The 25,718-nt window shown below is 41.9% G+C and overlaps 1 protein-coding gene across 1 annotated transcript in view; it reads right to left on the bottom strand.

Moving 5' to 3' along the window:
* Positions 1-13,350: 13,350 nt before the first annotated feature.
* spo11 (SPO11 initiator of meiotic double stranded breaks) overlaps positions 13,351-25,718 on the bottom strand; it is a 45,944-nt gene continuing 33,576 nt past the window's right edge. The window contains exons 9-13 of the mRNA XM_080204513.1: positions 23,538-23,637; positions 21,936-21,973; positions 20,109-20,185; positions 17,589-17,700; positions 13,351-13,552 (exon numbers count right to left, since the gene is read on the bottom strand). Coding sequence (XP_080060639.1) covers positions 13,433-13,552; positions 17,589-17,700; positions 20,109-20,185; positions 21,936-21,973; positions 23,538-23,637 — 447 coding nt within the window. The 3' untranslated portion in view covers positions 13,351-13,432. The remainder of the gene's footprint in view (positions 13,553-17,588; positions 17,701-20,108; positions 20,186-21,935; positions 21,974-23,537; positions 23,638-25,718) is intronic.

The raw sequence follows: 25,718 nt of genomic DNA, 5'->3' as shown, positions 1-25,718 counted from the left end.
GTTCTGTTGTCATGAAAGATGATATATATATATCTGGAATTAAGAATCTAATGATATCCATGAAACCATTGTTGATTGTTGGAAAAACCCATCTGGTTCACTAACGTCCTTCAGGGGAGGACATCTGCCATCCTTATCCTGGTCTGGCTTACATGTGACTCCAGACACACCTCCGTCTCAGGCCAACTAGGGATGGACAATAAATGCAGGCTGGCCAGTGAAGCCCATGTCCCATGAATGGATAAAAAATAATGTTTTTTTCCCTATTATTAGAACTGTGACTGAAGTTCCTTATTTGTCATAACCAGAAGAACCTGTTCCACAGCATACAAGTGACAGACACTATTGGCATTTCACCTTTCAGTCTCAGGTAGTTCTGAAGTTAGTAGCCAGAAGATTTTCCAGGTATCAGAATGCCAGTTGACAGAATGCTGCAGATTAGATGGGTCTTGATATAGCTAACACAATGCAACTGTTTCATTTGATTTGACAAGCACTGGTTAGTACTGCTGCCTCACAGCGCCAGGCTTCCAGGTTCAATTCCGGCCTGGAGTGACTGTGAGCATGAGTTTGCATGAACCCCCCGTGTCTGTGTGAGTTTCCTCCAGCTGCTCCAGTTTTCTCCCACACTCTAAAGATGTGCGACTTATATTGATTGGCCAAGCTAAATTGCCCCTTAGGGTAAATACATGGGATAATGGGAATAGGGCCCGGTTGAGATTGTTGTCAGTGCAAATAGCCTCCTTCTGCAATGTAGGGATTCTATGAGACGGATTTATGACTAAGATTTATATGTTGTATTTACATCAAAGATGCATAAATATGCAAACAAAAAAATTGAATAAAAGAATATACACACAAGATCAAAATAGCAGTTTAGTGAAAATTAAAGCCAATGGTAAGCAGCTTTGTCTCATTGGCTGTGCTCCCAAATCAAATAGCACGATTGAAGCAAACTCATTTTATTGATGCCAATTCAAGGTGGCAGAGGGATGGAGTTTGTTTTTTTTATACCTGAGCTAGTTTGGAACTCAAATCAGTTGTGAAGAACTGAAGAATCAGTGAAGTAATTCCTCTAAACTATAAACTAACTTAGCGGGCAAACAAACTCAGACGAACAAAAAGATCCCAAATATTCCATTCTGCAGTGAAAAAAATTATAAACACAAAATACTGCCAATACTGGAAATCTGAAATAAAAACAGCAAGTTCTGGAAATACTCAGCAAAAGTTTAAAAGTTAATTTGTTAGTGTCATAAGTAGACTTACATTAACATTGCAATGAAGTTACTGTGAAAATCCCCAAGTCGCCACACTCCTGCACCTATTCGGGTACATTAAGGGAGAATTTAGCATGGATAATGCACCTAACCAGCACGTCTTTTGGACTGTGTGTGGAAACCAGAGTACCCGGAGGAAACCCATGCAGACATGGGGAGAATGTGCAGACTCTGCACAGACAGTGACCCAAGTCGGCAATGGAATGTGGGACCCTGGCACTGTGAGGCAGCTGTGCTAACTACTGTGCCACCGTGCCGTCAGTATTCATTCACCTCTCAATAATCTTGGTCTCACAAACACATTCTGCTCTGCTCGCCTTCCCTATCAAAATACCTTTTAAGCTTATTCACATGATACACTCTGTGAGTTTTCCTTCTATCTGGCATTCTTATGAAATAATTCACCTCACTCAGTTTCCTTTCAATTTGATCAGGCCTACTAAACCTTGCTTTAAAGGTTCACCTACCACTGGTATCAATGTTAAGATTTTATCCCCACTCGCAAATCTTTGATTTCTTATCCACGTCCTTTTCATCACATGCTGTGCTACTTTTAAATGTGGTCTAGTCAATTCACCTGCTCTATTCAATCATTTCCTAAAACTTGTTTTATGATGTAGTATAATCTACATTATGTATAATCTATAATGATGTAGTTTCATAATGCCGACTCACCAACTTCTCTTTAATCAGTTTAAGTGGTCCCCTTACCTTATGACTAAAAATCAGTTCAAATTGATTGAATTTAGTTGACTCATGAGGTGCATCCCTAATTGCAAAGAGTACAAATGGAATTCCTTTATCCCAATCCTTCAGATAATCTTGACAATAAGCCCTTGACGTTGCTTTTAAAGTTTGATGCCACTGCTCTAAAGCTTTCTACAATTCTGGATGGTATACAGTTGATTCAAATTGCTTTATTCCCAAGTATCCATAACCTCCTTGAATAACTTTGATGTAAAATTTGATCCTTGATCTGACTGTATTTCTGTGGGTAGTCCATATCTACTCAAAAAAACCTAAGTAACTCTTCTACAATCCTTTTAGCTGTAATATTATAGAATGGAAAGGCCTCTGGAAATCTAGTAGACACATCCATTATGGTCCCATGTTTTGTCCCAGGGAGGCATCCCAGGGAATCATAAGAACATAAGAACATAAGAAATAGGAGCAGGAGTAGGCCATCTGGCCCCTCGAGCCTGCCCCGCCATTCAATAAGATCATGGCTGATCTGTTGTGGCTGAGCTCCACATTCCCGCCCTCTCCCCATAACCCTTAATCCCCTCTCTTATCAAAAACCCATCAACCCGCGTCTTAAAAATATTTAGCGAGGCAGCCTCCACCACTTCAACGGGCAGAGAATTCCAGAGATTCACCACCCTTTGAGTGAAGAAGTTCCTCCTCAACTCCGTTCTAAACTGCCCCCGCTTTATTTTGAGGCTGTGCCCCCTAGTCCTACTGTCCTTTCTGAGCAGGAAGAGTCTCTCCACCTCTATCCTATCCATCCCATTCATCATCTTATACGTCTCAATGAGATCTCCCCTCATTCTTCTAAACTCTAATGAGTACAAGCCTAGTTTATTCAGCCTCTCCTCATAGCTCAACCCCCTCAACTCCGGCATCAGCCTAGTAAACCTCCTCTGCACTCCCTCCAAGGCCAAAATATCCTTGCGTAAGTACGGCGCCCAAAACTGCACACAGTACTCCAGCTGCGGCCTTACCAATGCCCTGTACAGTTGCAGCAAGACCTCCCTACTTTTATATTCAATCCCCCTCGCTATGAAGGCCAGCATCCCATTCGCCTTCCTGACCACCTGCTGCACCTGCAAGCTGGGTTTTTGCGACTCATGCACAAGGACCCCGAGGTCCCTCTACACCGTCGCCTGCTGCAGTTTTTCTCCATGTAAGTAATAATCCTTCCTACCATTATTCCTGCCAAAGTGGACCACCTCACACTTGCCAACATTAAATTCCATTTGCCATTTCCTGGCCCATTCGCCCAGCCTATCTAGATCCTTCTGCAGACTCTCCACACCCTCCGCACAATTTGCCTTTCCACCAATCTTGGTGTCATCAGCAAATTTTGACACCATACACTCAGTTCCCTCCTCCAGATCATCTATATAAATGGTAAATAGCTGAGGCCCCAGCACCAACCCCTGAGGCACTCCACTAGTCACCAACCGCCAATCCGAATAGCACCCATTGACCCCCACTCTCTGCCTCCTATTTGTCAACCAGTCCTCTATCCACGCTAACACCCTACCCCCAACTCCATGTCCCCTGACCTTCTGCAATAACCTCTTGTGAGGTACTTTGTCAAACGCCTTCTGAAAATCAAGAAAGACCACATCCACCGGCTCTCCTCTTTCCACCGCCCTAGACACATCCTCATAGAACTCCAATAAATTTGTCAGACACGACTTCCCCTTAACGAAACTGTGCTGTGTCTGCTCTATCAAGCAATTCCCCTCAAGATGCCTCGCTATTTCCTCCTTGATGACGGATTCTAACATTTTACCTACAACAGACGTTAAACTAACCGGCCTATAATTCCCCGCCTTTTGCCTGGCACCCTTCTTAAACAACGGCGTAACATTAGCCACTTTCCAATCTTCCGGCACTTCCCCGGAATCCAGCGACGTCTGGAAAATAACCACCAAGGCATCCACTATCACCTCCGCCATTTCTTTCAGAACCCTCAGATGCATTCCATCTGGTCCTGGCGACTTGTCCACAATCAGCCCCTCCAGTCTGTCTAGCACCACCTCTCTAGTAACAGTAATGTCATCTAGACCCTCCAGTCCTACCACCTTTCCATCTCTAACACCCGGCAAATTATTCACGTCCTCCTCCGTGAAGACAGAAACAAAAAAGTTATTCAAGACCTCAGCCATTTCCCCATCCCCTACCACTAAGTCCCCCTTCTCATCCTCTAAGGGTCCAACGTTCACCCTAGCCAGCCTCTTCCTTTTTATATACTTATAAAAACTCTTGCTATCCTTTTTTATATTAAGCGCTAGCCCAGCTTCATAGTTTATCCGACCCTTCTTTATCAATAAATATCTTCTTTATCAATAAAGATCCTTGTAAATGGTTCCTCAAATGCTGGATTGGGTATCAAGGGGTCTGGTTTTATCATTGCCTGAGGTTTCCCTATCACCTGACATGTGTGACATGACTGACAAAATTCAACCACACTTTTATGCAGTCCAGGCTAATGAAAATGTTATTGTATTTTAGCTTGAATTTTCCTTATTCCCAAATGGACTCCCACTGGTACCTCATGTGCTAACTGTAACACCTCCTTTCTATATCCTACTGGCAATACCACTTGATCAACTTCTGCCCACTTTTCATCTACCTGAATATGTACATTAAGACATTATTAAGACATCATTTTTAAGGTAATAACATTCTGGTATACACCCAGATTCCTTTTCCATGTGTGTTGTAAGTCTGCCAACTTCCCCGAAATAAAAATATCCAGCTTATCCCCCACCTGTTCTTGTTCTTTTCAACCATCTGATCAAAAATCATTTGTAGTATTTTAATTTCAACTTTATCTTCACTTTTTGATTTCTCCTCTTGTCTTAACCTGTGAATTTGTGCATTGTTACAACACAACCAGGAAAAATCCCAGGATATGTGTCCTTCAACATTCAACTGGTTTTTTAACCCCAGTAGGCATCACTTCCACCTATGATACAGCTACATCGTCACCCAAGATAAACTGTCTTCCTAGACAAAACAATTTCTCTATTACTCCTACCACCATTTCACCACTCTTCACTGGATTCTCCAATCTCACCTTATATAATGGAACACTACTCTTTTCCCCCTGAATTCCAAATATTACCGCCTTTTCTGGCAATACTTCTCTCAAACTACATAACTCCTCATCTCTTATCATTAAAGATTGACTTGCTCCTGAATCTCTTAAAATTTTAACTTCTTTTACCTCCTCCTCCTTGTACATGAGTAAACATTATCCACATAAGTAGATTCTTTAAAGAGATCTGGCACCTTCTTATCAATCAACTTCTGACCAGGCTATGCATTCTTTTGCACATCTTTTGCTTCTTGGGCTTTTCTTTAACACCTTACCACAAGAAAACCACCAACGCCTCTACGTTCTCAGAAGACTAAGGAAATTTGGCATGTCAGCTATGATTCTCACCAACTTTTACAGCTGCACTACAGAAAGCATTCTTTTTGGTTGTATCACAGCTTGGAATGGCTCCTGCTCTGCCCAAGACTGCAAGAAACTACAAAGGGTCATGAATGTAGTCCAATCCATCATGCAAACCAGCCTCCCATCCACTGATTCCGTCTACAATTCCTGCTGCTTCAGCAAAGCATCCAGCATCCTGGACATTCTCTCTTCCACTTCTTCCATCGGGAAAAAGATACAAAAGTCTGAGGTCATGTACCAACTGTCACAAGAACAGCTTCTTCTCTGCTGCCATCAGGCTTTTGAATGGACCTACTTTGCATTAAGTTGACCTTTCTCTACACCTTAGCTATAACTGTTTTCACATTTTGCATTCTCTTGTTTCCTTCTCTGTGAACAGTATGCTTAGTCTGTATAGCACACAAGAAACAATACTTTTCACTGTATGCTAATACATGTGACAATAATAAATCAAATTAAATCAAACTTTAACAAACGCCTCTGACTTATCCTGTTTTACCATGTCAGTCTTCCCCATGCTTTTCTTAAACCACCTTAGGATTTTGCATTGCCTAATTTATTACAGTGAAAATATGAGGCTTTTCATTTCTCTTCCACCCTCCTGCATTCCCTTTTTAACCTCAAGGTTATTATCTCCCACAAGATCTCCTTTACCTTTACCATCTGAAGATTTCTCTTTTTCCCCAGTTCCTATCCCTCAAGGGCTGAAACTGATGTCAGAAACCAAACTTTGAATTATGAACTAATTTATTATCATCGGCTGCTAACTCATAGTTTTAATGCTCTGCTCTACAACTTGCGTTCTCACAACATCAGGAAGTGATTTTTTAAACTTCTCCAAAATAATTATTTTTCTAAGAACTGCATACATCTGGTCTATTTTCAAACCCCGTATCCACCTATCAAAATTACTCTTGTTTGATCCTTTCAAAATCTATATTCATTTGATAGGTTCTTTCCATAGATTTCTAAACTGTTGTCTGTAGGCTTTTGTCACTAGCTCGTATGCATCTAAGATGGATTTTTTCACTTCATCATACTTCCCATATACCTCTTCTGATGATGATGCGAACACCTCACTAGCTCCACGTACCTACTTTGTTTAAATCAGTAATACCTACATGGTCTGTGGCCATTTCATTTGTTTAGCCACTTTCTCAAATGAAATGAAAAAGGCTGCTACATCCTTCTCATCAAACCTTGGCAGTGCATGGACATATTTAAATAGATCCCCACCAAGCCTTTGACTATGACATGCTTGTTCTTTTTCTATTTCCTCTTCACTATATTCAAACTGTACTTTTCCCTTTACCTCTGCCAATTTGAACTGGTTTACTTTTTATTGCCAGTTTTATTGCAGTTTTCAAAGTTCAAATTCTCATTTTCCTTTTCCCTTGCCTGCAATTCAAGCAGAAATTTCATTTCTTGTGTCCTTTGTTCCTCTCTTTCCCTTGCTTTTTCTGCAGCAATGACTTTCGAATTCAAGCTGCTTTCATTCTTTCTCATGTTCAAGCTGTTTCATTTGTAATTGAATTCTAGCCATTTCCAATGATTCTGACTGTGTTTCTGGCAATGCTGAGCTATCACCACAATTATCTCCCCCTTCCATACGCCATCAGGTAATGTCAACTGCAATGTTTTTGTCAATTCCAAAAGATTAATTTTAGTCAACTTTTGTAAACCACCCTGTATGACTTATTCCACATCCAGGAACTTCTTAGCCTCTAAAAGAGCCATTATTCCACTAGACACTTCCTATTTAAACCTGAATACAACACCTGAAAAGAAAACACAAATAAACTCACCACTCTTTTTGAGTCCAATAATCCCAAATCAATCAGAAAGAGCCACCAATTGTTATAATTCAGGTCAGAAACTCCAAAGTGGTTTATGAAATCTAGCTGGATCATAAGTTTTGTACTGTGAATTTGGCTAGGGTGAGCTTGAGATGCTCACCCTAGCCAAATCAGTTGAATCAGGTATGATTCAACTGATCACCCTCCCCTGCCCCCCAAGGTGCTTTCATCAAACCAAATTTATTTAAGTATACAGTTAATATACATAAAAGAAAATTAGCAATAACTTTTACCAATTTATAAACAATAAAAGACAATCATAAGAACATAAGAAATAGGAGCAGGAGTAGGCCATCTGGCCCTTCGAGCCTGCCCCGCCATTCAATAAGATCATGGCTGATCTGTCGTGGCTCAGTTCCACTTTCCCGCCCTCTCCCCATAACCCTTAATCCCCTCTCTTATCAAAAACCCATCAACCCGCTTCTTAAAAATATTTAGCGAGGCAGCCTCCACCACTTCAACGGGCAGAGAATTCCAGAGATTCACCACCCTTTGAGTGAAGAAGTTCCTCCTCAACTCCGTTCTGAACCGCCCCCCCTTTATCTTGAGGCTGTGCCCCCTAGTCCTACTGTCTTTTTTGAGCGGGAAGAGTCTTTCCACCTCTATCCTATCCATCCCATTCATCATCTTATACGTCTCAATGAGATCTCCCCTCATTCTTCTAAACTCTAACGAGTACAAGCCTAGTTTATTCAGCCTCTCCTCATAGCTCAACCCCCTCAACTCCGGTATCAGCCTAGTAAACCTCCTCTGCACTCCCTCCAAGGCCAAAATATCCTTGCGCAGGTGCGGCGCCCAAAACTGCACACAGTACTCCAGTTGCGGCCTCACCAATGCCCTATACAGCTGCAGCAAGACCTCCCTACTTTTATATTCAATCCCCCTCGCTATGAAGGCCAGCATCCCATTCGCCTTCCTGACCACCTGCTGCACCTGCAGGCTGGGTTTTTGCGACTCATGCACAAGGACCCCGAGGTCCCTCTGCACCGTCGCCTGCTGCAGTTTTTCGCCCCGTAAGTAATAGTCCTTCCTACCATTCTTCCTACCAAAGTGGACCACCTCACACTTGCCAACATTAAATTCCATTTGCCATTTCCTGGCCCATTCGCCCAGCCTATCTAGATCCTTCTGCAGACTCTCCACACCCTCCGCACAATTTGCCTTTCCCCCAATCTTGGTGTCATCAGCAAATTTCGACACCCTACACTCGGTTCCCTCCTCCAGATCATCTATATAAATGGTAAATAGCTGAGGCCCCAGCACCGACCCCTGGGGCACCCCACTAGTCACCAACCGCCAATCCGAATAGCACCCATTGACCCCCACTCTCTGCCTCCTATTTGACAACCAATCCTCTATCCACGCTAACACCCTACCCCCAACTCCATGTCCTCTGACCTTCTGCAGTAACCTCTTGTGAGGTACCTTATCAAACGCCTTCTGAAAATCCAGAAAGACCACATCCACCGGCTCTCCTCTATCCACCGCCCTAGACACATCCTCATAGAACTCCAGTAAATTTGTCAGACACGACTTCCCTTTAATGAAACCGTGTTGCGTCTGCCCTATCAAGCAATTCCCTTCAAGATGCCTCGCAATTTCCTCCTTAATGACGGATTCTAACATTTTACCTACCACAGACGTTAAACTAACCGGCCTGTAATTCCCCGCCTTTTGCCTGGCACCCTTCTTAAACAACGGCGTAACATTAGCCGTTTTCCAATCCTCCGGCACTTCCCCGGAATCCAGCGACGTCTGGAAAATAACCACCAAGGCATCCACTATCACCTCCGCCATTTCTTTCAGAACCCTCGGATGCATTCCATCCGGTCCTGGGGACTTGTCCACAATCAGCCCCTCCAGTCTGTCGCGCACCACCTCTCTAGTAACAGTAATGTCATTAAGACCCTCCAGTCCTACCACCTTTCCATCGCTAACACCCGGCAAATTATTCACGTCCTCCTCCGTGAAGACAGAAACAAAAAAGTTATTCAAGACCTTAGCCATATCCCCATCCCCTACCACTAGGTCCCCTTTCTCATCCGCTAAGGGACCAACGTTCACCCTAGCCAGCCTCTTCCTTTTTATATATTTATAAAAACTCTTGCTATCCTTTTTTATATTAAGCGCTAGCCCAGCTTCATAGCTTCTTCTACCCTCCTTTATCAACTTTTTTGTCAATCTTTGTTGACATTTAAACCTTTCCCAATCCTCTTCTCGCCCACTACTCTTAGCTACTCTAAATTCCTCCGCTTTTAATTTAACACTTTCCTTCACCTCCTTCGTTATCCACGGCTTATTACCTCTCTTCCTACTGTCCTTTTTAACCATCGGAATAAATTTCTGCTGAGCACCAAGAAAGATCTCCTTAAAGATCCTCCACTGCTCCTCAGCAGACCTACCTTCCAACGCGCTCCCCCAGTCCACATTCGCCAATTCTTCTCTCATCCTACCATACTCCCCTCTATTCAAACAAAGGACACGTGTCCGGGAACCCACTTTCTCCTCCTCCATCTGCAACAGAAACTCCACCATACAATGATCACTCTCTCCAAGAGGATCCTTCACCTCAAGGTCCCTAATTCTACCCGCCTCATTACATAGCACCAGATCCAAGATAGCTCGCTCCCTCGTCGGCTCCAACACACACTGTTCCAGGAAACTATCCCGGCAGCATTCCAAGAACTCCTCCTCGAGCCCACCTCGTCCAACATGGGTCGACCAATCAATATGCAGATTGAAATCCCCCATAACTACTGCCGTCCCATTCCTGCACGCCGCACTTATATAATCCTTAACAAGTATACAAAATATTCCAATCAAACAAACTTGCCTATACAAAACCTTTGCCACAGGTTTACACAGAAAATAGAAATGCTCATGTGATGCTGGAACTTAGTCCTTTGGGTGGAAAATTGAAACTCTGACTTTCCAGCCCTGTAACTTCTAGCTGCCCTCTAGATACACACTCAGACCAGCTTGAAGTCAGAACAGCTTCCCAAAACATCTTGGAGAGAGAGAGAAAGTCTCTATGTACTAACTAGCAACCCACCAAGAGCAGAATTTCACTCTAGGAAGCCCTACTTCCAGTTAGCCAGCAGAATTTCCAATACCGTGGAGAGAAAGAGAAGCACTGATTTTCAAATTTATATTCCCACCTTTTCTGAAAGTGAGTACAGGTGGGATAATTGGTGTTAATTATGAAGTTGGCGCCCAATTTCTGACCTGCATCACCTTTGAAGGTGGTTTCCCGCTCGGACTGCAGGATTACCGAATTTATCCTTTAATGTCAAAAATTGCATAAATTAAACTCATTTATACAGGACTGTATAAATTTTGCTGACTGTGAATTTTCCATTGGATTTTATAATATACTTTTGCTACTTTGCTATCAGCTTTTTACTTATTTTTCTGGGGAGGAACCATGTGACCAGGGGTCATGGGGGGAGAGGGGGACTGGTGGTGTTGAGATTGCGGCGCGGGCTCGTTGGGCCGAAGGGCCTGTTTCCCGGGCTGATTTTGTTCTTTGTTCTTTGACTTGTCAATCAATCTTCCCTCTCACAATGCATAAAAGATCCCAGAGATAACTTGAGGTCCAGAATAATAATAAACAAAACCCCATTTAAGCCACTGAAGCAGCAATAAAAGGACTTATAACCGGGCAGCCCAGCAACAATAAAAGAAATACAAAGCTGCAGGGAAATGATTAAAAAAAAATGTTTCTGAAAGGGACACTAACTTCACATCTGCTGCCATCAGACTTTTGAATGGACCTACCTTATATTAAGCTGATATTTCTCTACACCTAGCTATGACTGTAACACTATGTTCTGCACCCTCTCCTTTCCTTCTCTCCTATGTACTGTATGAATGATATGCTTTGTCTGTGTATGAAACATTTTCACTGTATCCCTAATATAAATCGAATCAAATGTGACTGAGTTGATCATTTAGGAAACCAGTAATTTGACATTCAGGATCCGGGACATCAGTTTCTCAAAAGTCCAACTGGGAACTATTGAAAAGTCTTGGAATTGACATGTCGGGTGACAAATGGCATGAGTTCTGAGGACAGTGCAGTTCAAGATAGAAGGTCACGTGATAATATCTCCAGAATATGCCCAGCCCGAACTTATATTGTCCCTTCTCTTTGTAGTCTTTTGATAGTATCATAGAATCCCTATTGCACAAAAGGAGGCCACTCTGCCCATCGAGCCTGCACTGACAACAAATCCACCCAGGTCCTGTTCTTGTAATCCTAAGTCTTTACTCTGCTAATTGCTCTGACACTAAGGGACAATTTAGCATGGCCAATCAACCTAAGCCAACCTAACATCTTTGGAATGTGGGTGGAAACTGGACCACCCATGGGAAACCCACACAGACATGGGGAGAATGTGCAAACTTCACACATACATTCATCCAAGGCTGAAATTCAACCCTTGCCCTTAGCACTGTGAGGCTGCAGTCATAGATATGGAATTTACCTTGGGTGAAAGGAGTGTTAGAAAATAAAATCAGATGGAATAAAACATGGATTGCTGATCTACCATCACCCATTTTTATTTCCGAGATGAAACACATCACCATTCATTCTGAACTGATTTCAATAGTTTTTTTCAGTAACAAATGGATCTAACCACATAAATAATTTAGACATTTTAATAAGTAGTGAAGTCTTCAGCTACAGTAATTACATCACATTCATTAATTAACCATTATTATTTTCATACAAATGTTGGTGTGCACCAAAATTAAGAAGCTTATTGATAGTCAACCAACTTGTGAAAGAAGATTAATTGAAATATAAACAATGATGATCCAGTGTTTTGCAGACTGTAACCTTGGGTGAGATTCTCCAGCCTCGCAGCTACCTGTTTCCCACTGGCGGGAGATGGTGTGTTGTTTGCTTGCTGTGGGATTCTCCAGTCCTGCTGGAGAATGGGAATTCCCATTGACATCACCCCACACCAGCCGGAAATGGGTGCGCTGTCAGTGGGACTGGAGAATCCCACTGCTGTTTATGGCCGGAGAATTCCAGCACTAGTTCTGTTATAATTAGAAACCACTCTAACTTTGTTTTCGTTGTTCAGAAAATAATTTGGATCCTTAAATAATGACTGAATTCTGTTCTCAACTGTTGTCAACATATAACAATTATCCTAGTTATTCTGTTATTTAATGACACAACTGAAACCACAAATATTTGGGTTACAGAGTGTAACTACTTCAGGTGTGTGGGCTATAAAACTGCGAAGGGTTAATTAATATATGCAATAGAAGAGATTACCATAAAATAATGACTGATTTGATAGTCACCTATAACTCTCACAGCAAATAGGAAAACCAGCCAGGACACTCAAACTTGGAACACTAGCTCAACTATAATTCCAACAGACAGCACCAATTTAACCAGAAGATTCAATTAACTGGTGCACCAACACAACCAAAACTCTTACAACTGGCCCATCAACTGAACAGATATATTCATTTAGCACAGCTGAACAGGTATGCTCAGCACGTACACTAACTGAACAGGTATATCAAGCTAACATAACAACTGAACAGGTATATCCAGCCAACACACTATATTAATAGGTATATATTCATCCAGCACAACAAATGAACAGATGTATCCAGCCTGCACATTACCTTAACCAAAACAGCTGGAAAACACCAAATCAACCAGCGGTTACCAACCCAAGCAAAACAAAAAAGTGCTAACCATCTGACACACCAACTCAGGCACAACAAACTGGCACCACCAACTAGTTATCAATGTGGAGATGTGGCGTTGGATTGGGGTGGATGCAGTAAGAGGTCTCACAACACCCAGGTTAAAATCCAACACGTGTATTTGGAATTATGAGCTTTCGAAGCACTGCTTTTTCATCAGCTGAGTGCCTGACTCACCTGATGACGGCACAGTGCTCTGTAAGCTCTTGATTCCAAATAAACCTCTTGGACTTTAACCTGGTGTTGTGAGACTTCTGACAGTTATCAACGTATAATACACCAAACAACGTGGAGACTAAACAGCTGACACATCAGTTCATTCAATGTATTTCACTGAGATATATCAGAATAATAGTGACAGTTTTTTATATCCATCCACCAAACTTGAGTTTATTTGGCAAGTACACTCTTGTCAGGTAGTTAGAAGAAATGGATGCCAGGGCCTGTATTTCAGCCTTCACTTTACATGTCTTCATAATTTCCATCTGAAAAGATTAGAGATTTACATCAGCACATTTGCTGTGGCAATTATTTGTAACATGCTTCAAATAATATCACTAGCAGAGTACTATGACTTATCTGAATGAAGCAATGCTATTTTATCACTTTGGGTGGAAAGATTAACTTTATGAATATTCTTTCAATAATACATTTAATAAAATCGGTGTGCATCAGCAAGATTGACATAAGCTGAATAGAAGACCTATTGAACTGGATCCTCAAATTATAAGTCACAGTTGTGATAAAATTTACAAGGCATTTTAATAAAGGAAAACTTGCCAATACAAGTCAGCTGCAGTTACTTCTTTAAGTGACCCAGAGTTTCCACAGCCATGCTTAGGGAAGGTGTTGGATTGCGTGATATGTAGCCCAAATGGACTGTTAATGACACCCCCCCTTCAAATTAAAATTACAAGAACTTGTTGTACTAATTTCTAAGCTTATTCATTTCAGTCATGAAGAATTTTAATTGTGGTTAGCCCAAGTAATGAAAGGTGATGGAGGGAAATATTAGGGCACAGCAATATGAAGCTTTTGTTGCTTCCATAGTATTCAATTTAAAAGATATAACTGAGCAGTTGACCCTAACTAATAGGTCCAGGAATGTGGCTTTATTTTCCAGATTGACCTTTACACTTATTCAAGCCTCCCTCCAATCTCCTCCACCCTCACCTATAACAGCTTGAGGAGCTCATGACCTTCCTTCTCAATAAGAATGAAACCATCCCATCAGCTGCCTCTGCTATTTCCCTTCCTTCTCCCAGTCCACTGGACAGTTTTCCCCCTTGTCCCTAGCCCCGTACTTGCACTCTTCTCTAGTTTCTCTCCTATTACTCTACATGCCTTCTCTGAGCTAATCTTGTCCATGAAATTCACTGCCTTCTCTCTATTCACACTAAACTGCGAATACAATTCCTAATCCTGGCTTCCATATTAACTGCCTTTCCTTCAAATCTACTGTCATCAATCTTTTCCTCATAAAACCTTGACTTCACTATCCTTGCAAAATATGTCCCATCTCCTTTCCTTTCCAAAACTCCTTTCTTTTCCAAAATCCTTGAATGTTCAGTTAGGTATCTATTCTAGCTGAGTACGGAAAAGCTTTTACTAAACTTTCACCTGACTGTGCCTCACTTCAGCTCATCTGTTGCTGAAACCCTCATTTATGTAACCTCCTCACTAGCTTCTCATGTTTAATTCCCCCCTAAAATTAAAATCATAACCTCCTGTGCAACTATGACAAAAATAAATGATTCCTCCTTGTCTTTCTCACTCTGTCTGCAGTCTTTGACACGGCTGACTACACCATCCTCCTGCATCACCTCTCCATTGTCATCCAGTTGGATGGGATGCTTTTGCTTGGCTCCATTCTTACCTAATAGTAGTCAGGGAATCCCTGCATTGGCTTCCATTCCTATTTCCATATGGAGACCTATGGAGTTCCCCAAGTTTATCTTTTGGCCCCTCCTACTGTTTATTTAAATACTGCCCTCAGCAGCACCATCTGAAAGCAGTCAGTTTTTATCTGTCTGCTAATGAAGCCCATCTTTATTTCACCGTTACCTCTCTTCCTCTCCAATGTCTCCTAACTGTCAAACTGCTTATCCAACATCTAGCACTGATGGAAGAGCAGAAATTTTCATCAGATCAATAATGGGAAGATCAAAGCCATTGTCTTTGTTCCCACAACAAACTCTGCTCTCTAATTCCTGACTCTCTGTCTCTGCCACTGTCTGAGATGGAACTAGATTTTTTACAACCTTAGAACATAGAACATTACAGCGCAGAACAGGCCCTTCGGCCGACGATGTTGCGCCGACCAATTAAAAAGCAATGACCCTCTAACCTAAACCAATCCCTTTCCATCCATAAACCTATCCACGGATCTCTTAAACGCCCCCAAACTAGGCGCGTTTACAACTGCAGCAGGCAGGGCATTCCAATCCCTCACCACCCTCTGGGTAAAGAACCTACCTCTGTCATCCGTCCTATAACTACAACCCCTTAATTTAAAGCTATGCCCCCTCGTGCTAGCTTTCTCCATCCGAGGAAAAAGGCTATCACTGTCCACCCTATCCAAACCTCTAATCATCTTATATGTTTCAATAAGGTCCCCTCTTAGCTGCCTTCTTTCTAACGAAAACAACCTCAAATCCCTCAGTCTCTCCTCATAGGACCTCCCCTCCATACCAGGCAACATCCTGGTAAACCTCCTCTGCACCCTCTCCAATGCCTCCACATCCTTCCTATAATGTGGGGACCAGAACTGCACACAATACTCCAAGTGCAGCCGCACCAGAGTTTTGTACAGTTCCAACATGACGCTGTGGCTCCTAAATTCAATCCCCCTACCAATAAACGCCAAGACACCGTATGCCTTCCTAACAACCTTATCTACTTGATTCCCAACTTTCAGGGATCTATGTACACATACACCTAGATCCCTCTGTTCATCAACACTATTCAGAGTCCTCCCATTAGCCCTATACTCTACACATCTGTTATTCCTACCAAAGTGAATTACCTCACACTTTTCTGCATTAAACTCCATCCTCCACCTCTCGGCCCAGCTCTGCAACTTGTCCAAGTCTCTCTGTAAACTATGACACCCCTCCTCACTATCTACCACACCTTGGTATTGCATTTGACCTTGAGATGAATAACTAATCACACATCCGCACCATCACTAAGAGGGACTATTTTCATTGCCATGCTATCAGCTGACTGTGCCCCACTTTAGCTCATCTGTTGCTGAAACTCTCATTTATGTAACCTCCTCACTAGCTTCTCATGTTCAATTCCTCCGTAAAATTAAAATCATACAAAACTTTGCTGCCCCTATTGTAACTTGTGCCATGTCCCATTCATCTGTTGCTTTTGGTCTCGCTGATCTTCTGGGTAAGCAATATGTTGACTTTAAAAGTCTTGCCCTTCTTTTCAATTCCCTTCATGGCTTTGCCACTATCTCTATAATCTCTGCAGTTCACAACCCTCTAAGAAAATTGTGTATCTCTAATTCCAGCCCCTTAATTAATTCCAATTTTAATTGCTCCACTGTTGGTAGCTGTGCCTTCAGCTGCCAGGGCAATAGCTCTGAAATTCCCTCTTTAAACATTTCCAACTCTCTACCTTCTTTAAGACATTCCTTAAAACCTAACTCTTCAAGCAGCTTTTGTCACCTGGCCTAATATCTTGCTGAGTATCACGTTTTGCTTTGTTAACATTCCTTTGAAATGTTTTATAAATACACATTGTTCTATCGTGAATCTCACTGGCAGCACATTTGTTTCCTCTGCTGGCAACAAAAATTCAGATTTTATAAATAGAGCTACTATTTTGTATTAAATCATGGTGTGTGTGTCATTTGGCATCACAGGAGAAAGTTATTATGAAAGTACTCGATGGAATTTAAAAGGATCGGGGAAAAGTCTCATTGAAACTTACAGAATAATGAAAGGTCCGGATAGAATGGACATGGGGAAGGTGTTTCCATTAGTAGGCAAGACTAGGATCTGAGGATACAGCCTTAGAATAAAGGGACAACTTTTTAGAACTGAGATGAGGAGAAATTTCTTCAGCCAGAGGTTCATGAATCTATGGAATTCGTTGCCACAAAAGCCTGTGGGGGCCAGGTCATTGAGTACATTTAAGACAGAGGTAGATAGGTTCTTGATTGGTTAGGGGATCAAAGGTTATGGGAAAAAGGTGGGAAAATGGCATTCAGAATCTTATCAGCCATGATTTGATAGGTTGAGTGGCCTAATTCTGCTCCTATATCTTATGGTCTTATATCTCTATCTACCCAGGCATACAAGTATATTTGATTAATATTTGTCTTGCTGTACAATTGCACAAGTGGCACAATATTTTTATTGCATTTTTCTTACTGTCTCGTTTCACAGAATGCTCTTGTTCCTTTCATTTGTAAATATGACTCCCACATACTTATCATTGTGTATTTATTTTAAAATGACTGATTTATTACTGGATATTATGCAAATTCATTGGATAGTGCCATACTTCTTTCTTCCAGAGAGGCTGGCAGTTAATGTAGGGTCTCTCCTGCAGTTTGGTCAGCTTCCTTACATCATTGTTAGTGAGAGGAATCAAAACTTCTTTAGGTATGTTTAACCTAAAGTCAACAGATGTAAAGAAAACATGTCAATTGCTGGAAACTAATTTCTAATCTAAATAGAGTTAGCAATTTAATCTGAAAGGGTAATCTGGTGACCATAGAAAGTCACTACATTAAGTTTGATTGCAGTGAGAGCTAATATTGGATGCAATGCAAATTTTGTATAATAGATGACAAAAAATAACCATTCATATACTTCTTGTAAACACTATACAATATCTATCTTATACTTGATATGAGGTAATTATAAATTAACATGCAAACTGTAGTCGAACACCCACACTATATATTAAATAGCAAATGTGTTCAAGACCGATCTCACGGATTTGTCAGCAACCCACTCAGACCATAAGTTACAGAATCTTGTTAAAAGTCTGTCTCCCTTATGAGGGATAAGCCTTCACTCTTCCCTCTTGATTATCTAGTCTCGGAATTCCCTTCAACATGCACTGATTCAGACTCCCTCAATAACTGCATACCTTGCAGGGTTTCAATCTCACCCCTCCTTCCCCAAGACTTCCTTTCCCTGGATTCCTGAGTCCACACTCCAGCACCAACTCACAGACATGATTTCAGTTCTATGGCTAAGCTGAGCAGAGCAATATTGCGCCAGAGGGTTATCTTTGCCCCAACAGCCCGCAACACGGAGTCACCAATGTTTCTCTCTCTAGGGTTTGCCCAAGTGCTCACTACTTGAACCTGCCAACCACAGCATCTCTATTGCTCACAGCCTCTTTCTTTCCTCCTTTAACCAGTGGCTCTGAATGGTGATCTCTCTTTTCAATGGCTCCTTCCCTGGTTTTCTCTCTGTCTCCACAACTTCTCCCTGTGTTTCCTCTCTGAATTCTCTCTTTGGCACTTCTCCCTGTCCCAGGACTCTTCTCTGAGTCTGGCCCCTGGATTCTGCGATTGCATATTTTCACACCATTTCTTCCCATGGAAGCATACTGAGCACTAATTTCCCAACCCAAAGATCTTCAAAATGTTGGACTGCAGCCTGCTCCTGATCTGTACATTGGGGAGGCGATTGCCCAGTGGTATTATCGCTGGGCTATTAATCCAGAAACTCAGTTAATATTCTGGGGACCCAGTGTGAATTCCGCTAGGACAGATGGTGGAATTTGAAGTTAATTAAAAAAAATCTGGAATTAAAAAATCTATTAATGACCATGAAGCCATTGTTAATTGTCAGAAAAACCCATCTGGTTCAATAATGTCCTTTAGGGAAGGAAATCTGCTGTGCTTAACTGTTCTGGCCTACATGTGACTCCAGATCCACAGCAATGTGGTTGAATCTTAATGCGATTCCCATGACAGGCATGATGGGAAAACTCCCCCCTGTGAGTGTTTTGTTCATTGCCCCCTACCAAGGACTTATTCTTGTTTATCTTTGTAAAGTTAAGCACTTCTTAGGTCTGTTCTAAGTCTTAGTCTTACTCCCTTGAAGACTCTTGGCCATCTGACCCTGATGTCATATTTACACCACTATTAACATCATTTTCTATTAACCACTCACAGAACATCTACTCCACTGGTAAATTGCTTTTTATGTTGATGTTAAATAATAAAATGATTGTAACTACTGAATGACTTTATTACGGCTCAAATGAACAACACAGGGGCCAGAATTCTCTGACCTTGCCCGCGCTGCTGTGAATGGAGATTTGGCTGAGCACCAAATTCTCTGATCTCGCTGGCCACGGAAGCGGGGCGTGCAAGACAGGAGAATTTCGGCCGAAGATTTTCATTTTAATAACAATTATTTTGTCTTGTGTCACTAGGATTCTGCCAAAGCAGTATTCTGACAAAAAGGTTATCCTTCTAATGGCGATAAGGTTAGATTTCATAGAATCTCTACAGTGCAGCAGGAGGCCATTCAGCCATTGAGTCTGCAACAATTCTCCGAACAGCATCTTACCAGACCTTTCCAATTACCATACACTTCTAACCTACACATCTTTGGATACTATGGGCAATTTAACATGGCCAATCCACCTAGCCTGTACATCTTTGGAGTGTGGCAGGAAACCAGAGCACCCATTGGTAACTCAAGCAGACACAGGGAGAAGGTGCAAACTTTACACAGACAAAACACCAGGCCAGATTCGAACCCGGGTTTCTGGCACTGTGAGGCAGCAGTGCTAACCACAGTGCCACCATGCCGCACTGTCTCTAAAAAAGACAGGCTGGAATTTTACTATCCTGCCCGCCACAGGAATCAGAGCGGGTGAGGTCAGAGAATGGGAAGGTCTGTTGACCTTGGGTGGGATTTAAGGTTTTGGGACAAGCAATGCCATAAAATCCCACTCATAATTATTTAAAAACTCAGAATTCCAAACAATCCTAAAAGAATAGTGGTTACAGTCGTAAAATAAGCAGGCATGATATTTAACCTCAGTACTAACCTTTGAATATCAGATGGAAGTAGACCTAACCAACCAATAATAGGAACAGTCAGACTGTGAGCATCAAAGGACATTGACTGATAATGGAAAGAGGAGGAAAGAGTATAAACATTTCTGTAACATTTGTCTTGAGTGAACTTGGTTACATGAGGAAAAGTGCAGAAGGGCAGGTTAGGCAAGTGGGCAGAAAATCAGTTCCCAGGACAGGATTTACCCGCCTCTGAGCCCAACATGCTTCTTGTTGCAATCAGGTCTTCACCCTGCTTTGGGGCGCAGCAGCCTCAGCTCAATCCACAACTCTGAGAGGTGAAAATACCATGGGTGAGCATAGCCATTCAAGAAGCATATCAAGGTTTGGCCTGACTCCCAATTCCCAACTCAAAAAGGACAATTCACCACAATAAACCAGATAAGAGAGAAAACGGGAAAAGGGCAAGGAGCTGGTAATAAATAACTCCTATTTAAGAAATAGGACCAGCACATGAATGACTGACAGACCTGCTGTGATTCTATGTATTCTCAGAGACAGAATGAATCAGTCTGCAAGTAATTTCTAATTTTCTGCGACAGTGATCCATATGGGCTATAGTCCTACCTGGCAAATGGAAATATCAGTGGGAGCCTGCCACACACCCATCACAACATAATTAAATGATTGACCATTAATTGAACAGAGCTGGGACTCAACTCTCAGACACTGGAAGTCTCAGTTCAGGAAGCAGTTGGTCAGTTAGAGGATAGCAGTACCAATGGAAACATAGGAGGCCGAGAGGGGGCAAGTGGCATTGGATCCAGCTTGTCAGGTGGGTTTTCTCTAGAGGCAAGCGGGCAGCCCCTGATGAGGATGGGGCAGGGGTTAGAGACAAGGGGATCAGGTTGAAATGCCAGGATTGGACAGGAACCCGGGTAGGAATTACAGCATGAGCAGGGCTGTCTGATGGTCCCAGCTTGCCCATTAACTTTTACATATGCACCATAGAAAGCATTCTTTCTGGTTGTATCACAGCTTGGTATGGCTCCTGCTCTGCCCAAACCACAAGGAACTACAAAAGGTCATGAACGTAACCCCATCCATCACTCAAACCAGTCCCCCATCCAGTGGATCTGTCTACAATTCCCGCTGTCTTGGCAAAGCAGCCAGCATAATTAAGGACCCCACACACACTGGACCTTCTCTCTTCCAACTTCTTCCATCTAGAAAAAGATACAAAAGTCTGAGGTCACGTCCCAACCGACTCAAGAACAGCTTTTTCCCTGCTGCCATCAGACTTTTGAATGGATTTACCTTGCATTAAATTGATCTTTCTCTGCACCCTAGCTATGGCTGTAACACCACATTCTGCACTGTCTTGTTTCCTTTGCTATGAACAACATGTTTTGTCTATGTAGCATGCAAAAAACAATACTTCTCACTGTATGATAATACATGTAACCATAATAAATCAAATCAAATTAAATCAAATCAAATATGGACCTTGCCTGAAACTAGTATGTACAGGGAAAGCTGCAGGGCATGGCCGCTTGGCATTGCTGGCAGGATGGGTCTCTTCAGTGGGCATTCATTGCCAATTGTTACATTAAGATCTTTTTGTACAAATTTTGGATGTAAAATTGCTTACTAACCAATTCAATGGCATTTCTTTGGGTACAAACAGCACATGGTTGAAAAAATACATTTTTCAGAAATTGCAGATTTGTTAATTTTGCAGCCACTTTGATGAATATTTCACTCAATATTTTCCTTAGTTGGACACAGTATAGCTCAGATAAAAATGTACAAATATGGTGAAGTAGCACAATCGGCAAATTTCAAATAAATATACTTACCATTGACCCATATTTATAGATGCACATGATTTCAATACCTGAAAGGAATAAAACTGAAGGAATAAAATGGATTAAATGCAAAGCGGGGGGCAGGGCACTATTTCCTTCACCTACCTATCAGCAACATCAAAGTTTAACCAATAGCAGGTGAAACACTGCTTTGCCACTGGACCAATTGAAACCCTTATGAGATATTTAAGTGGTCAATTCATGGTCACCTGAGGGGCTTCTCCTGTTACCACTGGGATCCTACGCTTGGAGGAGGAAGGCCAACTGTTCATCCTGCCTTGTTTCACTGGGTGGGTTTGTGACGGGTCAAGGGGTGAGCTGTGTTCTCTTCAGGTCCTCTGCCCATTGGAGGTCACCCTCTGAGGTTTCACCTTCCCTGAACATGTCCACCACAAACCCCATATCTCTGTCACCCTGGAACCAGTAAGACCCCGGACTCATCTCTGCTCCAGGCTCCATCACAGGCAATTTCCCTCAGGAACTTGCTACATTCCCAGCAATGGCCACTGCTGCTGGTGATGGTGTTGCTAGGATCAGAGTAGATGGGCAGCACAGTGATATAATGGTTAGCACTGCTGCCTCACAGTGCCAGGGACCCGGGTTCAATTCCGATCTTGGATCAGTGTGTGTGAAGCTTGCATGTTCTCCACACGTCTGCGTGGGTTTCCTCCAGGTGTTCCAGTTTCCTTCCGCACACCAAAGATGTGCAGGTTAGGTTGATTAGCCATGCTAAATCACCTTTGTGTCAGAAGGACTAGCGGGGTAAATGGTTAGGGTTGGGGGCAGATAGAGCCTGGGTGAGATTGTTGGCAGTACAGGCTCAGTGGAACAAATGCCTCCTTCTGCACTGTAGGGATTCTATGATTCTGAGTCTCAGAGGTGAGACTTCCTCCCCGATGGGGAAAATATTTCTGGGAAATGCCTCAGAATGAAAGTATAGCACTTAATTTCAGTCACATTTACCCCATCTTTTGCCTTTAGGATGAGATGTTAAACCTGCCCTCTCAGATGGTTGTAAACGATCCCATGGCACTACTTTGAAAACAAGCATGGGAGTTTCCATGGTATTCTGACCAACATTTATTCCTCATTCATCATCACAAAAATAGATTATCTGGACATTATAACAGTGCTGTTTGCAATAGTTTGTTGCATGCAAATTGGCTGCTGCTTTCCTACAGCTCTGACTACACTTATTAGATGTAAAGCACTTTTCAATTGTTCAGCATTCATGAAAAGTGCCAGAAAAGGCAAGCCTTTCTTTTCTTATCTATACAAAAAATAATTAGTCATCTGTTTTGCTTCTACAAGATTTCTTATGATCAGGGTCTTAAGACAAAATCAGATTTCATTGAGATATGCATATTACTTGTGCACATTATACTTGCTTTATCATTGACTATATGCTACAGAAGTGTCACGGGGCTAACTTAGGTAATCATTAAATAACTAAGCAAGCCAACCTACCTTCCCCTAGCCTATCCATCATGACTCAGCGTCTTCAGGAGAGCAAGATTAAGATAAAGATTTGGAAAAATATAAACAACTGAATTAAGTTGAGACTGGCATTATTTACTCAGAAACAGTAATTACCATGTGGGTCAGCATCCATAAGGGCAAAAACAGGGACGTGCAGCACATCCCATAGTTTCCGGACCATCAATCTGGTGTTTAGATCTGGTACTCCTTTACCCTGAAAGTCAGTCAAAATAATAAGATGTGAAAAAGATAATAAAATATACAAATATATCTCATTGAGTGATTTGGCTAACTTCCTTACAAGCAATTTACTTGTCATTATCTCTCTCTGGTCAATTTTATGATGCACCACATTATTCTCCTTTTGTTTCTGTTAAAACATTGAATGTCAATGGTGGGGATTGAAAGTCTATCCTACTTATTGTCCCGAGTGTCAGCATCAAGAGCCCCTATCATGTACCGTAGCTCAATAGTAAGATTTTCCTGCGTTGCCGAAAACATCAGAGTTAATTTAGCAAATCGTATTTTCCTTCTTGGCATTAGGTTGAAGAACTATAGTGGCAGATTTGTGGATTTTTTTTATTCAGAGGATGTGGGCATCATTGGTGGGGCCAGCATTTATTGCCCATTCCTAATTGCCCTTGAATTGAATGGTTTGCTCAGCCATTTCAGAGAGCATTTTAGAGTCAACCATGTTGTTGTGGCTCTCGATTCACAGGCCAGACCGGAAAGGGGGGCAGATTTCCTTCCCTAAAGGACATTAGTGAACCAGGTGGATTTTTATGACAATTGGTTTAATTTGAGATTTTTAAAAATTATTGAATTCAATTTCCACCATCCACCGTGCTGTGGATTATTAGTCCAGTAACAATACCACTGTGCAATCACCTCCCCTTGGTCTATGAGGAATCCGCTTCAGACCATCTAAACTCATTTCATGTTTTAATTCTTATTGGCACAAACGGAAAGAAACATTAATCAGTGTCACATTACATTAAAACACTCAAAGGGTAAAAAGACAATCAGCCACTGTGCTATCCAGGAAAAACATCTTTATGTAATACCGTCCTGTTACAATTTTCCTCCTCCTTTCCACTGCTGCCTCCAATTATAATAACTGACATAGTAGGCTCACAAAGCTACCTATTTCTAATCAGCAGGTGGGAGCACAGGAAGGGGAGCCCCTGACAGAATTGTATGAAAGTTCCTGGATCATCACATTTGATAGATAGGATGCCTGGCCAGTTTGTACTCTATTATTTTCTGTAAGTCTTTATTTTGAAGTTTAAAGTAAATAAATTAGGACAGCATGGTGGCACAATGGCTAGCACTGTTGCCTCACAGCACAAGGGACCCAGGTTCATTCCTGGCTTGGGTCACTGTCTGTGTGGAGTCTGCACATTCTCTCCATGTCTGCATGGGTTTCCTCTAGGCACCCCAGTTTCCTCCCACAGTCTGAAAAACATGCCAGTTAGGTGCATTGGGCTACGCTAAATTCTGTCTGTGTACCTGAACAGGTGCCGGAGTGTGGCAACTTGGAGATTTTCACAGTAACTTCACTACAGTGTTAATGTAAGCCTACTTGTGACATTAATAAAAAAAGCTTTAACTTTTTAAAATAAACTATCAACTGAGAAGAAACTTTAAAGCTTTAAACCACTTTAGATGTGCTGCATCTGTTTTAAGCCCAAAAGTTTTAACAATGTTCTGCTCGCTGTTTTAGTCAAAATGCGGAGGGGAGTAAAATGAACTGATAACCTACTTGACCCATCTAATATGTCGTATACGTATCTTTCCATGACAGTACTTGTTATGTGTGTTGGGGCATAGCCCCTTTAAGAGAATGGGTCATGTGACCCAGAAGGTGGGGTGAGCTGGACGGGAACTGTCCTGAGAGGGCTGTCGTCATCTGGAGTGTGGAGCGAGTAGGCTGTAATAAAGATTTATGTTTCCTGATACCTGGTTGTGGAATAGTCCTTGAGGAGACTCCTTAGTGCTCAGATAGTACTGATAGGAATGGCCACCATACAGTTCTTGCTGGGACCACAAAATAAAGCTATAACATAAAACTATGTACGTGTAAAAACAAAATGCTATGGAGTTAAATGATCCCTGAATCAAGTCAAATTTCGGTAACTCTGATATGTCCAGTCTTGTACTTTTAAGAAATTCAAGACAGGCTGAGACTCCGTAAACTAATGGTTTAAACTGAATGTAAGTTCAAAAGATGGGGTTTAAGTTTTAACCAGCTAGAAATGATGAATGAATGATTATTGCTGATTTCTTAAGGAATCC

This window comes from Carcharhinus amblyrhynchos, chromosome 16 (assembly GCF_965287045.1).
Source record: "Carcharhinus amblyrhynchos chromosome 16, sCarAmb.v2.hapA, whole genome shotgun sequence".
Lineage (NCBI taxonomy): Eukaryota > Metazoa > Chordata > Chondrichthyes > Carcharhiniformes > Carcharhinidae > Carcharhinus > Carcharhinus amblyrhynchos.
The sequence above is the reverse complement of the archived record's forward strand: the minus strand, read 5'-3'. Positions and strand labels throughout refer to the sequence as shown.